General features: G+C 40.2%; 1 protein-coding gene across 3 annotated transcripts in view; it reads left to right on the top strand.

Annotated features, from left to right (window-relative positions):
* The window catches only part of LOC134563470 (adhesion G protein-coupled receptor L3-like), a 694,578-nt gene that overhangs the window by 388,244 nt on the left and 286,125 nt on the right, over window positions 1–20,209 (top strand). Inside the window, exon 1 of one of the 3 annotated variants that reach the window (XM_063421390.1) lies at window positions 11,969–12,208. The exons of the other annotated variants lie outside the window; for them this stretch is intronic. Coding sequence (XP_063277460.1) covers window positions 12,096–12,208 — 113 coding nt within the window. The 5' untranslated portion in view covers window positions 11,969–12,095. Of the gene's footprint in view, window positions 1–11,968; window positions 12,209–20,209 lie in introns of those variants that run through there. 3 annotated transcript variants of the gene reach the window in all.

The raw sequence follows: 20,209 nt of genomic DNA, 5'->3' as shown, positions 1-20,209 counted from the left end.
ACAGAGGGCAGAATCTCAGGTGGATTTTGTAGCCTGAGGTGTCTGGCTCTTTGTGGTCAGGCTGCTCTCACCATTACTACTTACTTTTGTTCATGGTTTTAAGATTAATTCTAACTCTTTTCTATTGCATAATACACCTGGTATTAGTCCCCTGTTTATGGAGACTCAGAAATGGGTTAAGCAGATTTAGGAAAACACAGGAGTAGTTAGGGATGCAATTAGCTGTGGAATGGACCCACACATAATTTTACTGTGTGTTCAAGAAGTGTCTCTAAGGCTTTTTGGATGTTGTTATTTCTTAAATGAGGCTGAAAGATGAATAACCCAACTAAATCCAACCTTTTTTGCTGTGTGCTTATAGTGACAAAACATGTGACTAGTGTTTTGAGGGATTTGGCAATTACAGTTTGTACAACATCCACTCTAGATGAAGAATGGTAGCATTGGTTTCAGTTCTGTTTTGACAACTGAAGAGAAGGTGGTATGTCATTTTCAAAAGTAGCTTTGTTGGGGAATAACAGTGAGACTTGATTATTTTGCCAGACCCTTTAAAGATGAGCTGGTTTATCTAACAGCCCTGAATAGGAGCTGAGCCCTTTGGAAAATTTGGCCCAGGAAATGCAACAGTCAATATTTGTAACCTGGTGCTGGATAGTTCAGATTTGCACAAGCAATATGCATGCAACTGCTGTTTATTGGGAAGAGGACTGGGGAAAAAAAAGGCATATAATCTTAACTGAAAGCATCTGTCTGCTGGTCACCCTTTCTATTTCAGTGCAACTGGCAGGTCTGCCTGTTGTATGGCCACTGTAGTGCACAATGGGAAAGGGTGAGATGGTAACTGATGTCGACAGTTATGGTAGTAAAAGAGGGGAAAAGTAAGAAGGATGAAAGAAAAAAATAAGTTTTTCACTGTTTAAATACCTTTGGTTACCCCTTGGTTGGCTACTGTAACCTGACAGCTTTCACTCTGTGGAAGCTGTCATCTTTGTAACCCCAGTAACAGTCAAGATCTGTCTCTCGAGTTGTTTCTCTCATCCTGTGTGCTTGACACTGCAACCCTCCCAGAAAAGCAGGAGAAACTCCTTGTAATAAATTACCCATCACCCTACATGATTGACTCTATTTTTGTCCTACTCTTTTTTTTTTCTCTTAAATGCACTGGGTAGTTCAGCCTCTAAAGAACTCCTCTGACACTAATCACTTCCCATCTATCCAGACATTTCATCTGATAGGTAGTAGAGTTGAATAGCTTGAAGATGTATGGCATGGAAATTATTGGGAAATGGTCAGAAATTGCATTTGCTGGTTTGCCAACTGGGATTTTTTGCTTCAGTCTATTTGGATTTGTCATGGTGATTTTGGAGCATTTGATTTCCTTCTTGTTAGCGAGTTTTGGTTTATTCAAAGTATCTCTGAAATTGTTTTGAGATACAAATTGCATTCAAGCTGGCGGCAGGGAAGCCTAGATATAGTCTTCCAGATGATTTAATATGACAGCAATCTTAAACTAGCAGCCTTTTCATTTCTTTAATGTTTTAAAATAAACAGATACTGATGTTTTTTCAGTTAGTGCTTTTACCCTGTTTTGTTTTCTGATGGCCATAACAGGCAGCATGTACATTCTGCATTAAAGTTTCTTTCTTTGTGTTACAGTTTTTTTAGATATTTCTTTCTAATTGTTGTTTAAGTTGCAATGGTGCTCTCTTCAGAATATCCTGGCATCCAGACTCTGATCCATCCCATGGTGCTGGCTTTTAATCCCTTCACACAGCTAATTTCTCTCTCACTGTTTTCAAGATATCAGAGCTAATTACCCAGAGGTACGAACATAATTGTGCTAGAATGCTGGAGAGAGGGGTGGTTTTGGTGTGCACTAGAGAGCACTTAAGACGGAATTGAAATAAATTCTCTCATAGGTTTCTTACTTTGAAGTATTCTTGCAAACTTCAAGTCAGGACCCCAGTATGCCCCATTTTCTGTGTTTCCACATGTTGTATATACATGTGTTTTTTCCTCTGACATAGGTCATCAAGCTGAGCTGTCAGGTATGTCTTGTTATGAGAGAGTCACTTATTGGAGCAATGAATTGTCTTCACTGAATTAATTTTCACTCCAACAGGGTTTTCAATGAAAGTTTACAGACACTATAGTTTAGGCAGGCAGGCAGCCAACACAGAAGGGATTTCTGTTTGTATGTCTTTATTTCAATGCCAAAGGAGGATTAGCTTGTGCTGAAAGGGTTACAGAGGCGAGCCAGAAATGCTTGACCTAGTCTTTACTAGACATTTGCTCATTATTTTCTTTTGAGCATTCTGAAAGGCCTTCTTCACATGTGTGGGCAAGAACAGGTTAAAAACCATGTAGACCTGCCAAAGCTTTACAAATCTCTTTACTAGCTTTGTTAAACCAAGCTAAAAGAAAACCTCTGTATCTTTTTTTCCCCTTTTATCCCCTTAACACAGCCCTCCATCCTCCAGCCCTCCTCCCCCTTGCCCCATAGGATTTTGGTTTTTCTTTCCAGCCCACACATCTGTAAGTTCCTGCTAGGTACAGGAGACACATTGTCATGGTTCATTAGCTTGGCTTTCCAGCCCTGGTTTGTCAGTGCCCCCGATTCTGCAAAGTGTTCAGAGCTTTGTTGGGTTGCTTGTGACAATGTTTGGATGAGTGCTGCAAATTTTCTGTAATATATCTGGTAATTTACTTGAATGTAGCATGAGCTGGAAGATAGGAATGAGCTTTTGATCTCTGACATAGTGATATCAGCAGGGGAGAAAATAAAAAACACCTCAGAGGCAAGATGTATTAAATTAGTTGGAAAGTAAATTGACAGTGAGTTGGCAACAAATACATGATCACTAACCCTTTGAGTAAAGTGGGAGTATGTCCAGCAGTGGAAAGTAGTTTGCCCTGAAGCTTTTGTCTAAGAAAACTGACTAGTAATAGTAAGAGCAAAGGCTTAGCACTTCCATATCCGAGAACTTCTTGGGGGACATCACAGCATTGTCTTAAGAAAATGGAAGTTGTTAATACAGTAAGGAAGTCGTCACATCTTAGTTGGAATTCTTAACTATTTATTTAAGGCTCCATCCTCAACTGATATCCTATCAGGTTGCCATTTGAGCAAAAAACTCTCCGTGTCCCTCTTTTTGTAAGTCAATTTGTTTTCCTATTTCCCTGAGCTCTGTAGTAAAAGTAATGTAGTTCATTTAATGACCACAACATTGCAGACTGCCAACACTGTCAAATGGACTAGCACAGGAAGCCTTTGAAATCTCCACAGTAGTTTGATGATAACATACCAAGTATAATAATCAAGCTACACTGATCCTTATAAATTCACCAGCCTTCAAACCCAAGCGAAAATGCAACGTTTCCATTATCACCTGTCAGTGTGCTGGGAATCCCCCTGCTTCACCCTTTGGAGGAATGTATGCACTCCTAAGATGGTAAGTGCATCCTGTTGCATAAGTTACCAACGTAGTTTGTGTATCCAGTGGCTTTTGTTGAAGTTTCTGAAGTAGCTATTCAACAAGCATGCATTGAAATCCTTCTGAACCACTTTGCAGAAGTTCTTCCTAGAATCCCTTCCTAAAAGGCTGATCTCAGGGCAGATCTGAGACGTGGTCTAAATAACTTGTGTGCAGATTTCTTCTGCACAAAATCTGACAGTGTATTTTTGGGAGCAGTAGCAGGACGGTAAATCCTGAATGCATTGAGACAAGGAAATGAGGAACAAAATGGTATATCTTAAATTTAGGCCAGGAAGCCAGAAAACATCAAGGAGCAGCTCTGCGTTAAGGCAGATGTGCTGGGCACAGAGGGGAGCAAACAGGGATGGGAGGCAGAAGGAAGATCAGCAGTTAAACCACTTAGTGAAGTTGTTGTTCCACAGCGGAGTACATAGAATGTGTCCACTCTTTGTAAGCAGTTTATGTGCTTGGTTCCCCTATGGGTGCAGACAATTGGTCTGAATTTAGGCTTCAGGCTCTGCCAGTGTCTGTGTAAAAGGCAGGCGAGCAACTTTCTCATTTTGGCTTGGGAAAATCTTAAGGAGGAATTCAAACAAACCTTGGGAAGTGAGAAACCATCTGCAGGTGGTGTTTTTCTAACATGTTCACTGGCAAAAGATGTTTATAACAGGGTGTAGACGCTGAATAAACAATCATGTTCTTTGCACCAAACTACTCTATAAAAGTAGAATTTAGAAAAATAAAGTTTGCGCTCATCTTCACCATTATATCGAAAGTCATGTTGTTATTTCGGTGCCATCCGAAAATCATAGCAACATTCCCCCTCAAACCTGCATGTATTTATGTTTTCTTCCCAAGGATTGCTCTCTATTTAATAAAATCAAACCCAATTATTGAACTGTGGACGTCCTTCATTAAAACTTCATGTGCCCAGATTTCCCAGTAGTCTTCCTGGAACACAAATACCTGAGTAATTTAAACAGGTGGCCATTTGCAGTGTAATTACTGCAGTTGTTACTGATAAATAACAGCCTCAGCTTGCAAACCCCAAGAATATCTAATTTGTTTGCCTGCCTGCAATGGATTGTCTTCTGTGCAGAATATAGATGATCCTGTGGTCACAAGCCAGAAAAAAAGTAAGTTATTTCAATTCATCCACTCTAGTCCTGGAAGCACTCGCAAGCTATTTGCAGGATCAGGGCCATCATTTGCTTCTGTGAGGGCACCTGGTTTGTACCAGCTTTAATGATATCCTAGTGTTTCAGAGAGCAGAGGAACCCTGAAGCAGCTTTTAAAGTTTCTAGTTGGTGATTTTGTTTCCACCTTTATCAAATTGGCCACTTTCATCTCTGTATTCTCTAGCTGATGAAGGCATGTAGTATTTGACCATTTTGATTTTTACAATAATATATTTACACTGGTTATTTAGAAAAGCTTGGATTTTAATGCAGCGTTTGGTTTTGGTTGTGGTGGTTTGGTTTTGGTTTTGGTTTTGGTTTTGGTTTTGTTTGTGGTGGTCTTTTGGGGGGAGTTGTTTGTTTCTTTTTGTAAAACTCTCCTTTAAGGTATGACAGATTTGGGGAAAAATGATTCCTAATTTTCACTGATGATTAATTTGAGTTTCTTTGTCATCATAGTACTAATCTTAGTAGGTGTATGCTCTTATGTATAAGACATATCCAGGGAGGGGGCATCCACAGCTTCTCTGAGCAAACTGTGCCAGTGCCTCAGCACTTTCACACTAAAGAATTTTTCCTAATATCTATTCTAAATCTAATAATCTTCATCTTAAAGCCATTCCCCCTTTTCCTATCCTCACATGCCATTGTAAAAAGTCCCTCTTCAGGTCTCTTGCAGCCCCCTTTAGGTACTAGAAGGTTGCTATGTGGTCTTCCTGGAGCCTTCTCCAGGATGAACAGCCGCAACTTTCTCAGCCTGTTGAAAAGTTGTGTCAAGCAGTTGCTCAAGAAATGTATTAAAAGACTTTGCCTGAATTTGTATACATCCTTTACACTATTAAAGTTTATTATATGATTGATACTACAAACTTGCATTGGCATTACAAAATTTCTGGATGACAAGTTGACAGAGGGAGAGAGGAATTTGGTTACAACTGCACTTTTTAAGTATGCCAGCCAAAAAACAAGAGAGATAATTCAGTTGAACATTAATATTTTTGGGTTGTGGGATAGGAAGTTTCTTTTCTTTGATCTTTGAAAAGCTGTCTCCCAATAGATATTCTCAGATGCCTTCTGGGGAGCTTGGAGTTGTAAACCTTTTGTCTGCCTAGAGACATCTTAAAAAAATAATAAAGCATATAACCAGCAAATATGCAACATAGCTTTGCATGCAAAACCTGAACATTCATGCTAGGCCTGTATATATATCACAAGAAATGAGTCTTGAAGGAAGTTAAATCTAAAAATTTTTAAACAGTTAAATTGCAAGCATTTTTGATACATTTGATGTATTGCCCATACCAGTGTTAGTGAATACAGTCTTTATTTTGAAGCCTTCCAACCATTTGGTGGTGATATTAATTCATATTTGTTAGAAAACTGCTTTATCTAGTTAGTTTGAGCTGCTGAACACTGAGAGCTTGTCAGTAGAGTTGGTAACCAGATTTTGAGTGATTCCATTGTCAATACATTGTGCAAGACAGCAACGTGCAGATGCCTTTGTGGAGAGCTATACTTTGTTAAATATTTCAGCTGTATTTTGTGTTTCTTGACTAAGCTCCCTTTGGGCGAGAACTGTATATTGAATTCACCTTGTGGTTTGAGCCATATCTCACTCTATTTCTTGTTGCTCTGCTCACAGCTTCTAGTTTTCTCTTCACTATCAGTCTGAGTCAAGCATACTAATGATCTGGCACTCATTGGAGATGGAAAGCTTTGTAGGTAGTTATACTGTTATTAAATCCAGCTCCTTGGGTTTTTTCCATCTGAAGGACATGATATTCTCCACTTCCTTTTGTGACAGTGATGCCACTGTTCCATATAGCTCCACTATTTACCAGTCTCTGTTTCAGTGTCTTTTACATATTACTGGCCACATACTCATTTTTAATATTTCACAGAGTAGATCCAGGTTCTGTATCTTTTGGATGAAGCCACTTTTGGTCATATGCAAGCAAGCTGCCATTATAAGCTGCCAGAACCTGTACTCCTTTTTTGTTGGACATGTTTTGTAATAGCATAACAATTTTGGCATGCCAGGCTGATGTCAGTCACTGCTGTCTAAACACACTAGATTTCCTATCAATTACACCACTAAATCTTTGACAGATTCTGCCAATCTTTGGGTAAATGCTTCCCAGTTCTTCATTTTGACAGCCAAAAGAGGAGAGGGAATTGAGCTACTTTGCAAAGAATGTAAAGTATACGTGTGTTGAAGTTTTTTTAGCTGACTTTTTCCTCAGTTAAGAAATCTATGGTAGGTTGTGGTTGGGGTGCATTCTCTTCAGGTGCCTAGCATCAGAAATGTCCTAGTATTGTGTTTGATTCTAATTTAACTTAGTTTAGTTTTTAGCCACTGCTTCTTCTTTTTTTTTTTTTTTTTTTAGTGAATGGTGTATTGAGTTTTGTTTTCACTTTTTAACCAAAGAGCTATTTTTGTGGTTGAATAAAAAAGAAGACAAATTTCAGTCTCTGTAGCACTGACAATTTCCTTGCCTTGAATACTAAGGTATCTTTGCCCAAGACATCTTTGAAGCAGTGTTTCAGTGACAGTGTAGGGAGCTTCCAGCTTCATGTCTATGACTGCTCATTTCTTTCCTTCTCAGAAAATCAGCTGGATGCTCTGTTGAAGGGAGTTGCCTCATGTCCTGCACCTTAAACCAAACATCTGTTTAAATTACTGGATTCTTTGTGCCTGGACTGTGCAGTTTCACCTCTGTGTTTCTGTATTATCTATGTGTTTATGTGTGTGTATTTTTTAACGGTTTTTTGAAAAAGATGTCTGCATTTATAGACATATACCCATATGATAAGTAAAGTTATTCTTGAAACTAGGAACTTAGTGTTAGCATATCCCTGTACATATTGCTCAGTAAAATTAAATTCTATTATTAGGAATGTGATTTTATACAGATGTGATCAACATTTGAACAATAGTGGTTGAAACCTTTTTCTGGTTAAAATCATTAGCTGTCTACCTGTAGGTACTCAGGAATGGTATTTTAATAAGCACAGGTAAGCCATCTGAGGAAAAGTGAAAAATAATTAGGGACTATAAACCTGATTTATTTTATCAAGGCTATTCTTTATTAGTCCTTAAAGTAATTGTATTTTAATTGGCTCACTGCAGGGTTGGGTGACTACTAAAGGGGAGTCAAAAGTCATTTAATATAGCAGTTCATTGTGGCTTTCAGTGCTGCTGTTACTTGTTTTTACATGCATACAGCAGTTAAACATAGGCAAATTAATGGAACTGGAGTTGTTTTGGAATGGTTATGCCAAGTGGAAAGAGATGGCTTCTTTTCTAGACTTGTCTGAACAGAGTTTTTTCTCTTTTTGCATGGAGACCTAGACCTAGTGAAGTGCACTACAAGTGCAGGCTTGTGGTTCAGGACATTCCCATTTTGAAAACTCCTGAGATGTAGTGACCCAACTGCAAAAGGCACTGATGAAGTGCCAGCTTGTGCAAAATGAAAGGTTAAGAAAGCCTTCATGCCTCTCTCCTAGATGTTTGCACCAGCCTTTGAGACCCCCCCCCCATCATTTTGCTGAATATTCCCCTTTGAGGGTGTTGGGGAGCCCAAAATGGGTAGCTTGAGCAAGCCCTTGCACTGGTGTGAGGGTCATCTCTTCAGGCTATGCCAGTAGACTCTCAAGACCCTTTGCAGCTCTTGGAAAAATAGGCTAAAGTTTAAATGCATGTTCTCTCCTGTAAATTAATAAACTGTTATTACTTTGTTTTCAACAGCTGAATGGCTTTAACATTCCTTTTTGACAGAGATTTTCAGTGTCTCCACCTCCCATCTGAAATCAGAGACCCTGTTTGGAGTTGGAGATGGAACAAACGCAGGTCCAGTCAATATGATTAATAACATACGTTCTCCTCTTTATTCTTGAAATGGCTGGTTTTATATAGTGCAGAATAGTTTACAGTTGCAGGTGCATTTGTATTGGTATTCAGCGTGAGCAAATATGTAAACTATTTCAGTTTAAGGCAGCGACTGTTTCTATCCTAGCTGTCCCAGCTAAAGTATGTATACACCTTAAGTGAATTTCTAACTGTGCCACCGGTTTATCTACTACTACATGGGCCCAAATCTGAGGCCTTGCAGGCCCAAATCTGAGACCCAGTTTGGGATAGCTCAACCTTCATTCCATAACACATCCTGCTCTTGATACAAGTTCCCTCTTTTTCTTTAGAGCTATCCAAACTGGCTCTGTGGCATGGCTCGCTACTTTTTGCATACACTGTTACAAGCAAAGCACAACTTAATTCACCCAAAAAACCCCCCGATCCCAGCCATTAAAAGCAAAAAGATAAAAGCACAGTACTCAGTCCCTGCCATTCATCCATACACAGGTTCTAAATATAAAGTCCCAAAATTGTCTGCGCTCTCTTCTTTTTCTTCACTGCCTGGTGATGTATCACGACTGTAGGCTTCTCTGTTGTTACTGGGATGGGTGATGTTGCTTTCTGTCAACGCAGCTGCAATGATGTGTCCCTGTTGCTCTATGGCATCTTGCATAGCTGCTGTGAATGCTGCTGTCTCATTGTCTTGTTCAGCTCTGGCAGCTTTTACCAGCATCTCATCAACTCCACAGCCTTGGGAAAGGGAGGATAAAACAGTCCTGGTATGTGAGTTGGCATTCTCAAAGGCAAGGGAACGAAATAGATGTTCTTGCACTTCTGCAGATAAATCTGGGGCATCTTTTAAAGCTACAGATAAGTGATCGATGAAGTGGACTTTACAAAAGAACTTGTCAAAAGTTTCAAACATACTAAATTTTCTTCAACATTCAGGATTCTGCTTAAATTTGCATTCAATATGCTTCTTCTCTTTCGCTATATAAAACATGACATGCGTATTATATAGCATGACAAAAGACTTCAAATAAAAATGTTCAACACAAAGAAAAAAATTGGCATACTACTGAAAATGAAACATGATTATCAAATCATTTTTGTCATCACCTCAGAGACTGCAAACTGTTGAAACACTTTCCTTCAGTGAAGATCCTGATACCCTTTCCCAGGCAAGGACATCAGGTTTCACTTCAAAGTTGAGTCAGCTGTTATACTAATAGGATCAGCTTGCCAAGTCAAGAAGACCTGCATATTATTTTTTGGAGCAGAAACCTCTGGGCTTTGTTGGCAAACAACATCCGTCCAAGTTGAAATCAGAGTCTGGCCAGGACCCAAACTTCAAGTTGGAGTGATGCTCTTTAATATATCCTTTAAATAAAACCTCTAACAACAATGAACATAAAATGCCTAAAATACAACAAACTGTCATAACATTTTTACACAAAAGAAGTACTTAAAACTTAAGATGAACAGTTGATCAGATCACTCAGGAACTCATCCTTTCTGGAACTTTTCTTGAAAACAGCTGAGCACCAATTGGAACAATCACAGGATCAACAGCTGATGGAAAAATCATCAATGATGCTTCAGGTATCTCTCTCTAAGACCTTCTGAAAAACACTTAAAGATTTAACAAACTGAAATGCAGTGCCTCTACTCACACAAGAGGTACCAAAACAAGCCCAAAATCTCATTCCAAAAGAAATGCATAACATAGTTAAAAATCAAATGAAATTTCAAAAGGACATGCAAAAACATTGCATAAAACATACAAGATGGATTACAAAAGAGACAAACTATATACTTAAAATGAAACTTAAGAAAAAATTCTGACTTGCACTTAACAATACAACTACATTTTTTAACAGCAGTATTTACGAAATGCTTAACTGTCTAAAAAAACAAATAGAAAAATTCAAAATGACAAATGCCTTTTGAAAAACTCTATAAACAAATAAAGCAAAAAACTGTAATATCAACTTACAAATACTATCAATTTTTATATATATTTTCATACTATATAATCAATATATCAATACTTAACATATCAAATTGTGTTTCAAGACTCTCGTACACTTGTTAATTCAAAATGAAACACAAAAGACTGAAACAATTCACAACCAACAATAAAATCAAGGATCTAACAAATTGCATCTTCTCCTCAAATCTTATTTATCAATGTTCCATCATCATCATTTTAATTGAAACTGTTTCATTTCTGGAGAGAAATAACTAAACTTTACAAATTAAACAAACATATCTTTTATAAACTGTAAATCACCTTTTAAATCAAACAACACTTAAATTCAGCACAAACAAATCTTGACAAAAAATCTACAACTTGCAGTAACCTTATAGAATCCATATACAGCAAATCAATAAAATATAAATTCATTACTAATTAAACTTCTTGAAACTTAAATATAAACTTAACTTAAACTTATCAGGGTACAAACTTGAAATAAACTTTAAAATTATATATTTAACAATATGTAACTCAATCTCGAACCAAACCGCACAAAAATCAATTTCAACAACATTAACATGTGGAAACATAACTCAAACTTACACACAATGAATAACTCTGGCTAAAAGCTCATTTCCATTTCATTTTCTATTTTATCTTCTTTATGATAGGATGTCCCTTTCTCACATTGTGTTTCCTACACAATGATGGATTGCTCCACAACAAAGGAACGAATGATTGTATTTTCTCCTTTTGGTCTTTTCTTACAATGTCCACATGCTGTTCTGTTGAATCACTTGTTGAAGTGCTGTGAGAATTCCTTCATCTCGGCCTTGGAGGATCCTTCCAAACAGCTTTCTTCAGTTGTTTACCTGCACTGATGTGCCGTGCTGAGGTGTGTCCACTTCACTGCATGCCTTCACCATCTCTGCCTAGCAATCCTGGAAGCTCTTCGGGCATTGGCATAACATAGGGTTGAGTCACAATGACTTGATTGTCTTCAAAAATAATACTGATAGTGTCTGTGCTCCTTAAGGAGACACTCATGCCGCCCACCCCCACAATGTGGGTGTAGGGAGATTGCAGGGGCAGATTAGGCAGCCAATGCAGTTGATTTATAGTAGAAGTGTCCACACCCGTGTCGAGAAGTAGTGATCAGATGACGTACTTCGCTGATGCAGGCTGCGGGGGAGCAGGAACTTCAGATGGAATTGGGTCTGAGTTCTCGGAAGCCGACATGGAGGCTGCTATGTTTGTTTTGGTCACATGTGCTGGTGACGTCAGCTCTTTTTCCGGCAGGGAGAAGGCTGACACTGCCCCGCTCTCGGCACCGCCCCAAACTCTGCCTCCTTGCTGCATCACTTGTGCCCGCCCCGCTCCGCCTTTGGCCCCGCCTGCCTCCTCGTCTTTCACCATGCCCCCTGAGCCTGGCGGCCGAGATGTTTCTCATTCACTCTCATTCTCCCCGGGCGTTGGAGGAAACACTTGCTGCATACGGCTCATGTGGCTATTTGCTGTATCTACTATTTCACGTAGGGAAGAGCAAAGCAGAGCTGCATTGCCTCTGACGGGATGCATGGAATTTATACAGAAAAACCTTGCTACTTTAGATGGTTTTTTCAGCTCTTTTGGTTCGGAGAGGGACACCCCTGATTCGAAGGGAGGGGCTGCCTTTTTTAAAGCCCAAATGGCAGCTCTGCTTTTCGCAGCGAACGTTTTCAAGGTATTTATCACTTTTTTCCAAATCACGCCTAACTCTGAACAAATCTTCACTTTTTTCCCTTGTGAAATAACAGTCTCATAATAATTTACTTATTTCCTTTCATTCTGCTTCACTAAAACGAAGCGATGGCTAGTTTAACTTTCCTTTTTTTCGAACCAATAGGGTTTACTGTCCTATATCAGTTTCTTTTATCTTTTCGCCCCTTTTTGAGGCAATTGTTGTTAAGAGTTGCTCTGCTGCGTGAAAAGCCTTCTCCATGCTTTTAAAATCTTTTGTCTCCCTTGCGTCAGCTGCTTACCTCTCCCTTTCACTGTGTGTCGCTGCTCCCATTCGGGTGAATCACTACGCTCTCCAAACTACAGCTCTGCAAGTTCAGCGCTGCTTGTGTCCTGTTCGGTCGAATGTTCAGTCCGAATCTTACACACAAAACAACCCAAAATGGCATAGACTTTCACCGTGTCGAGGCAAGATCGATATTTAAATGAAAAGTATAAAAATCAGAATAAAATCCGCATTGAAGCGTAATAAAATCAAAATAAAATCTGCATCTGAGCATCTGCATTTAAGCAAAAATAAAAAGCAAAAGAGAGGTCCCTGTTCAAAGGCGCCAGATGAAATCAGAGACCCTGTTTGGAGTTGGAGACGGAACAAACGCAGGTCCAATCAATATGATTAATAACATACGTTCTCCTCTTTATTCTTGAAATGGCTGGTTTTATATAGTGCAGAATAGTTTACAGTTGCAGGTGCATTTGTATTGGTATTCAGCGTGAGCAAATATGTAAACTATTTCAGTTTAAGGCAGTGACCGTGTTTCTATCCTAACTGTCCCAGCTAAAGTATGTATACACCTTAAGTGAATTTCTAACTGCGCCACAGGTTTATCTACTACTACATGGGCCCAAATCTGAGGCCCAGTTTGGGATAGCTCAACCTTCATTCCATAAGACATCCTCCTCTTGCTACACCCATCCATCCTTTCTTTTTAAAGAAATGTTTTCTTTGGGTTTACTTCAGATTGAGGAATTTGTATTGTATGTGGCTGTCGCTTACAGTGAGGGAATTCTGTTTTAATCCCTTAACCATCATTGAATAGGGAAGGAGTTTGTTCTTTCGAGTTGATGCAGGAAAGCATTAGTGGTGATAAAAGGATATATTGTTTAAAACAGCTGAGAAAAGTGGCTGTCTTTATTGCTCTTTCCACCTTCCTTATCCATGATGGTCTTAGAAGGAGCTTTCACTCACCCTTTGACCATGGAGGTCTTCATTATGGCTGCCTTGTGCAGGGCAAGAGAAGAGAGAGAGAAAAGAGGGAAGAGAGCTACTATAATCATTTTGCATCCTGGTTAATGGCTCGGTTGAAGGTTGGGAATCCTGTGATGTACAAAGATTAATTAATGATCTGGACACATAGAGCTGAAGCACTAAAATGGAATTTTCTGCTCTTGATTGTCCAGTTTTTGTTTTTGTTTTTTGTTTGTTTTTTAATTATTAAAGGATGCCACTTCTTACTCAGTTCCTGCAAGTTTTGATCATGATATTAATACAGTTTTCTAAAGTATGTGAGAAAGCAGCCACAGTCAGTGATTTAGCCATGCAGACACATTCATAACTACACTGAGCGTCACCAAAAGCATGGTTTGTGTTGGGAAATGCAACACAGTACAAGACACAGTGCTTCTTCAAATCTAAGCTTTCAGCTTTTGAATCAGACTTAATATAAGCAGATTCTTCACCTCTTTGGATAAGTTCTGGGAAGACAGTTTTTAACAAATGGGATTGAAGGCTGGGCAGGATTCACTATTTGTGTGGCTACTAAAGGAAGCTGACTTTGAATGTGGTCTCAAAATGGAGTAAAGCCACTTAAAGGGCTGTTACAGTTACCCCTGGTGATACAGCACCAAGGCAGGGATGTCTAGAAATTGAGTTCTCATGTCCTGTGTGTTGCTGGTCGGCAGAGGAATAAAAGATTAAATGGAAATTACAATCCATCTGGAAAGGATTTGTTATCACCCAGGATGGACTGGAGTCAACAAGGGATTTTATTAATTCAATTAATAAAATATTTTTTCTCTTCTGACTAAAAAAGAAATTAAAAAAAATAGATAAAGTGGCTGAAAAATAAGGTGTCAGTGATGGGATTAGAGAGGTTCCTGCAATTTTGCAATAATTTGCTTTTAATTAAACATAATTTGAGTATTCCTTGGGTCACTCATGCTTCCCCCTCCCCCCTTAGTTTCAGGCTATATTTGTTGGTGCTTTTTTTTTCCCTTCTTTCTCTAGTCAAGCCTGGCCTATGCCCTTAACTGTGAATATGTAAAGGCTACTTTTTGCAGGTTCTACTTCTGATAGTGTGTTTGGGTGTTTGCCTCCATGTGCCCTTGCCAGCTGCTTTCCTGGAATTAGAGCTTTGCTCCTCCCATGCTCTGATCTGCCTCTTCTGCCTCCTAAACACCAATGGTTTGGATGTGGCTGGCTGAAGTCACATGAGTCTTCCCAGCAGGATAAGACCCACAAATTGCTGGTTTTAGGTACTCAGAGATTTGTGCTTTTATTTTAAACTAGCTCCTTATCAGCAGGGCACACACCAAACTATCCGGGAGATGCATTAAGAAGTAGATTTTAGGTGAAAGCTTTATTTGCTCCATCTGTAATTAAGTGATTTGTTCCAAACTCATAAATCTCTCCTGGCTCTTTCTTTTGCCACTAATTAACTCATCCTTCCAGCTCATGTCAGGCACTCTGCTCCCTGCTCCCTTTCTAGATCAGGTTTCCTTCATTGCCTCCTTTCTTCTTGCACCTTGTGATGGATTGGATTTTTTTCCCCCTAAAAAAATGCTCCTTTTGTTCTTCCTAGCAGCCTCCATTTCCACAGACTTTTTGTGAAGAAACTAGGTTGTCTTTTCTCTTTGCCAAGCATCTTCCTGTCAAGTCAAAGTTCCTAATTTTTGTCTGGCTCCTGACCCTAGCACGATTTTGGCTGTGTTAGCTGCTTGTGGCTAAATTAGCTGGTTCTTCCTTCTCCTCACAGTTCCTTTCCTTTATGCATCTCGCATGTCCCCCATCAATCACCGTGTGCCAGCCTCAGAGTCTGGCAGGAGCAGCTGGCATCTCCCGCTTCCCCCCTGCAGCCAGGGATCCCACTTCTGGCCCATTATCCCTGCCAGAAGGACTCATGGCTTGTTTCTGTGTGCTTTGGGCTCTTTGGAGCTAGGCCCCCCCTCCCTTGCACACCTTGTTCTGCCCTCGTTGTGAGGCCATGCCCAGCAGCTGAGATGTTCCTGCTGTGCAAGCTGTATTGAGCTCTGCTTAGGTGGTCCTCAGCTTCTCTGCTGCTCAGTGCCTGTCATTTTTTGTTGCCTGACTCCTGTTTTTTCCTGCTCGAGTTCTCCATTAAATCACTGCTGTGCCCTCACTTCTTATGAATCTTGTTCTGATTCAGATATGGTTGGAAAAATACGTTTAAGCTTCAGGGGACACCCCTGAATTTGGACTCCCCAAATAGAAGACTTCCATTATGAGGAGAAACATTTGGAGGGGAGAGGTGGCAATGCTGGTGAGAGTGGTGAGGTTAAAATTGCTGTGGAAATCTAAGATAGCTCTCTGGGATCAGACACAGCAGTGACACTCCCAAAGATCCCTGTTGCCCTTTTGATCATCTAAAATATTTAACTCTCATACTGTCAGTCCAGGGTTGTGGAAGAGCTCCATCCATTGAAGATTCCTGGCATTGGCATTGCCATCCCCAATACATCTGCCTTCAATCCTTATCCAAGTGTGAGTTCTGCTTAGTGATGTTAACCAAGCAGGGCTGAGGCTTAGGTGAGCTCTCATGACTCTGTGTGCTGTTTTTGAACATTGGTATTTGGAGATGAGTGAAGGAAAGATGTGTAGGCTGATACAGGCAGTAAGACATAAATGTTTTAATTAAGAAGCGCTGTTTGGATCCTTGGTGATATGCTGCAAGTCCACCATGTTATAAGCCAGTGTTAATGTGCTCTTTTTACCCTCTTATGCATGAATCACTGGAGTAAGTAGTGTCCAGGTTTGTTAGCTTTTCAGTCAGTCAGGGCCCATACCCTGTGTGTGGCCAGTAGAGTCAGCCTTGACTCTGAAGCAGCTTTCCAGCACTATCAGTAGCTAATTAGAAATCTGCTCTTGTGGTCAGACTTTCAGCATGTTAATTAATATTCCAAACTTTTGTTATTTGGAGGAATGGGACCACCGTGGCAAGATAAGGAACTTCTGGCTTCCTTTCCAGCTCTGCTACACTTCTGGATTCCCATCCTCCTGCATGCCAATCAGGCTTGTGATAGCTGGAGTGAGGACGTGAGCAAGCCCTAGGAGAATGTCCTCCTGCCTTTCTCCTCTCCATTTGATATTCTGTATGTCCCTCACCTTTATTTTGCATTCTCTTGCAATATCTAATTGATTCTTTATGAGACCTCTGTGTTCCATTTCTTTTCTGTGTAAAAATGTCAGTGCTGTTTAGCATTGTTGCCTGTGGCGGGAGTCCTTGGGGTCAGGAGGCAGGTTCTGGGTTCATGTCCTCTCTCTCTCTCAGTGCCTAAACTCTCCCAGGGCAGTGTGTGACCCCTTTTTCTCACGCAACTGGGCTGCTCTGTGGGATTTTGGGGTGTGCACTTAGAGGCATGAGCTGGAGGAGGAAATGACTGCAGCTTCTAAATTCTGCAGCATGTCATGTTGTTTCTATCCTTCCACCTGCAAGACAGAGATAACTAGTCTTAACCCATCTGTACCAGAAGAGTGTTGATTTAATTAGCTGCTGTCCATAGGGTTTTGAAAGGTGTAAGATATATCTGGAGTATTATTAAAGGTCTTACTAAGATTAGCCTTGATGAGTTCTGCTCCCTCCCATACAATTACCAGGCAGATGTACACAGTGTGCATACAGTTATGAAATATTCAAGAGTTTTTGCATGTCTTTAGAAAGTCATCCCATTAAAACAAAATGACACATCAAAGTGAATCAAGTCCTTTTCAAATAATCTTTCTTACTGTATGTGGTTTAGGACCAGCTGAACCATCTGAAAAGCCAATGCAGGGAGGAAGAGAGGGAGAGGGGGAGAGAGAAAGACATTTATGTGAGGTCTGTGCCTCTGTTCGACTTTGTACAGCCAGAAACTGAAAGAAAAGCTTCCCTAGTGTGTCCAAGTTTCTGGTGAATGGCTCCTTTGGGTGCGGAAGTGAGTGCTTCGGATCTTTTCAGTCGAAAGGAACAGTTAATGAGTGTTTCTCTGTTCTGCGCTGTTGGAATGAGACACATCCCTCTTTCTAGGTCACTAAGTTAATCAAGTCAAGGATTTCTGTCCATTGTCCTTATCAGTCACAGCTGCATTTGCATTAGGAAGCTTTCTGTTTCTTTAAGCCTCATTCATAAACTGATTAAATTATTTCCCAAGTCTGCAAAAGCAAATGTCTAATGTATTATATAGCCATCTCCTGACCCAAGTAAAAACAACCTACAGTAGAATATGCTTAAAAGCAGAGGAAAGGGGAAAAAAATCACTGCTTTGATTTATGTGATCTGCAGTGACAAAACACAAGGGTAAAACCGGTGGAAGCTTATGTTTCTAATGTGTGATTTTTAACTTGATGCCTGCTAGCATCAATATCAGTGTGTACCTGAACAAACAATCTAAGGTGAGAAGTGAAATTGCTCTTATTGAATGTTTGAATAAACACTGCTGTAGCATCTCCTAATGAAAAGCAGTAGCTGTTGCAACATGTTAGATAATAAATTGGTTCTGGCAGCACATTTCCATTTCATAAGAATGACTGAAGGATAAACTTCAAACAAAAAAAAAGTAAAATTACTACCTTTGTAACCAAATAGTTGTAACCCTTATTCTTAAAATGTTTGCAGTCTGTCTATACTTATGCTTTGATTTCACCACCAATTCATAGTCTTTATGTTTGGAGGCATAAGTCTGTCCTATTGATTATGAGTGCAGTTTTGGGCAAATCAATAAAGATTTCCTTGTCTTCTTGTGCCTGTTGCAGCCTTCCCAACATCCCCAAGAGGGCACCTCATCGATTTGGTTTTTTGGTCCCTCTGGATCTCCTGAGTTACTGGGAGACGTAAACTTGAATCTTCTGCCAGTACAATTCTTGCTTTTAACACTATAGGAAGAATGGCCTTGATGATCTTCTCACTTTTCCAGAGGCCACGTCTCCATTTTCCAAACCTTCTTTGACAGTCTTGGGAAATACCTCTTGGGTACCAACACTTAGACTTTTATTTTTTTTGTAGTAACATCATCTCGCATTTTGTGCTCAGCAACTCTGTTTTGCCCTTCCCCATAAATTTTCCTACAGGTTCCTTCACAAGGGGCCTCTCTTACACCATAAACAATGCCCTGAAACTTGAACCTCTCTATCCTCCCTCATCCTGGTAGGCATGTACGAGTTCAAGTTCTTTGCAGAGTAGGAAGGAGCTCCTTTGGCTCACTTTTTTTTTCTCTCTCTCTTCCTCCTCTGCTGTCAGACAAATATTTAATTCCCTTCAGCCCTGTGGAATTCAAGTGAGGTGTCCTAATCATGGGGCTTCCCTCAAAAAGCAGCCAAATGGAGGTCAGCAACACCGACAGACAGGAGCAGGGTACGCCTCAGAAGTGGTGTGCAAACTGCTAATCTTGGAAGGCGTTACAATGCAGTTGGACCTGCCTGAAATCATCTTCTTTTCTCAGGAGCCTGCTGCCTGCAAAAGGCTTGGATTATCTCTGGCTTTTTCCCTCCTAGGCTGCAGTTCAATCAGTGTCTTGTGTGCATTTGTTTTTGCATTTTCATGTCCATGAATCTACTCAGCCAGTCTTGTGAAATTCTGTTAGTGTCCAGAATTGAGGACCAAGGAAGGGCTCTGGCTGGCCAGTGAGTTGGTGAAGATCAGTGGCTGTGTAGTAACTCTCAAAAACATGCAGAAACATATTCTGAAGAACCGTACAGTGATCTCACATCAATTTGAGATAGCCTGGAAGATGGTGAAATGTTGCAGCCGTGAGGCCTGGTAGGCCTCTAGCGGTCAGTCGCTTAAGAGCAGAAACGCTTAGTTATGGTGACTAGGCTAAAATAACTTTTCTCTCACGCTTAGACTCTCTCTTATCTCTCTGTAAGACAATAGGTCACTTTTTACTCTGACTCATACTATTGGACCCCTTTTCAAAACCTCAGTACTCTATAAAAACCCTACTTTTTTCTCAGCTCAGTAGAAGAGTTGTCTTTAGAACTCTTCACGAAAGAAGTTAATAAAGATTCATCTGTGGAACTCTATACGGCGCTTCTCTCTCCTTGTGTCTGCTAAGGCACCTTAGCAAGCTTATAAGCTAAGAATCACTACAAAAGAGCTGATCACTGCTAAGAGCTGAATATCACTATAACTAAGCTTGCTAAGTGTTGCCTGTGCCTAGGAGCTTTGCCAGAGTTGCTTAGGCAAGAGGGTACGTAGGTGCACCCCTAACCAGAAACAACCAAGACAGTCAATAGAGATTAACAAGATGGGTTACATCTCTTGCTAAGGGAATTCTGTAGATTTTCATTGTAATTGTCATTGTATTAGTTCTGTTCTCATGCCTTGTCTATTGCTTTAAAAGAACTATAGGGAACTCTTTTTTATTAAATACAGAAAGTGGAATTGTTGCAGCCGTGAGGCCTGGTAGGCCTCTCTAGCGGTCAGTCGCCTAAGAGCAGAAATGCCTAGTCATGGTGACTAGGCCAAAATAACCCTTCTCCCGCGCTTAGACCCTCTCTTATCTCCCTGTAAGACAACAGGTCACTTTCTACCCCGACTCATACTATTGGACCCCTTTTCAAAACCTCAGTACCCTATAAAAACACCACTTTTCCCCCAGCTCAGTAGAAGAGCTGTCCCTAGAACCCTTCACGGAAGAAGCTAATAAAGATTCATCTGTGGAACTCCATACGGCGCTTCTCCTCTCTCTCCCTGTGTCTGCCAAGGCACCTTAGCAAGCTTATAAGCTAAGA

This window comes from Prinia subflava, chromosome W (genome assembly GCF_021018805.1).
Source record: "Prinia subflava isolate CZ2003 ecotype Zambia chromosome W, Cam_Psub_1.2, whole genome shotgun sequence".
In the NCBI taxonomy this organism is placed as follows: domain Eukaryota; kingdom Metazoa; phylum Chordata; class Aves; order Passeriformes; family Cisticolidae; genus Prinia; species Prinia subflava.
This window is presented reverse-complemented; position numbering and strand designations above follow the sequence as displayed.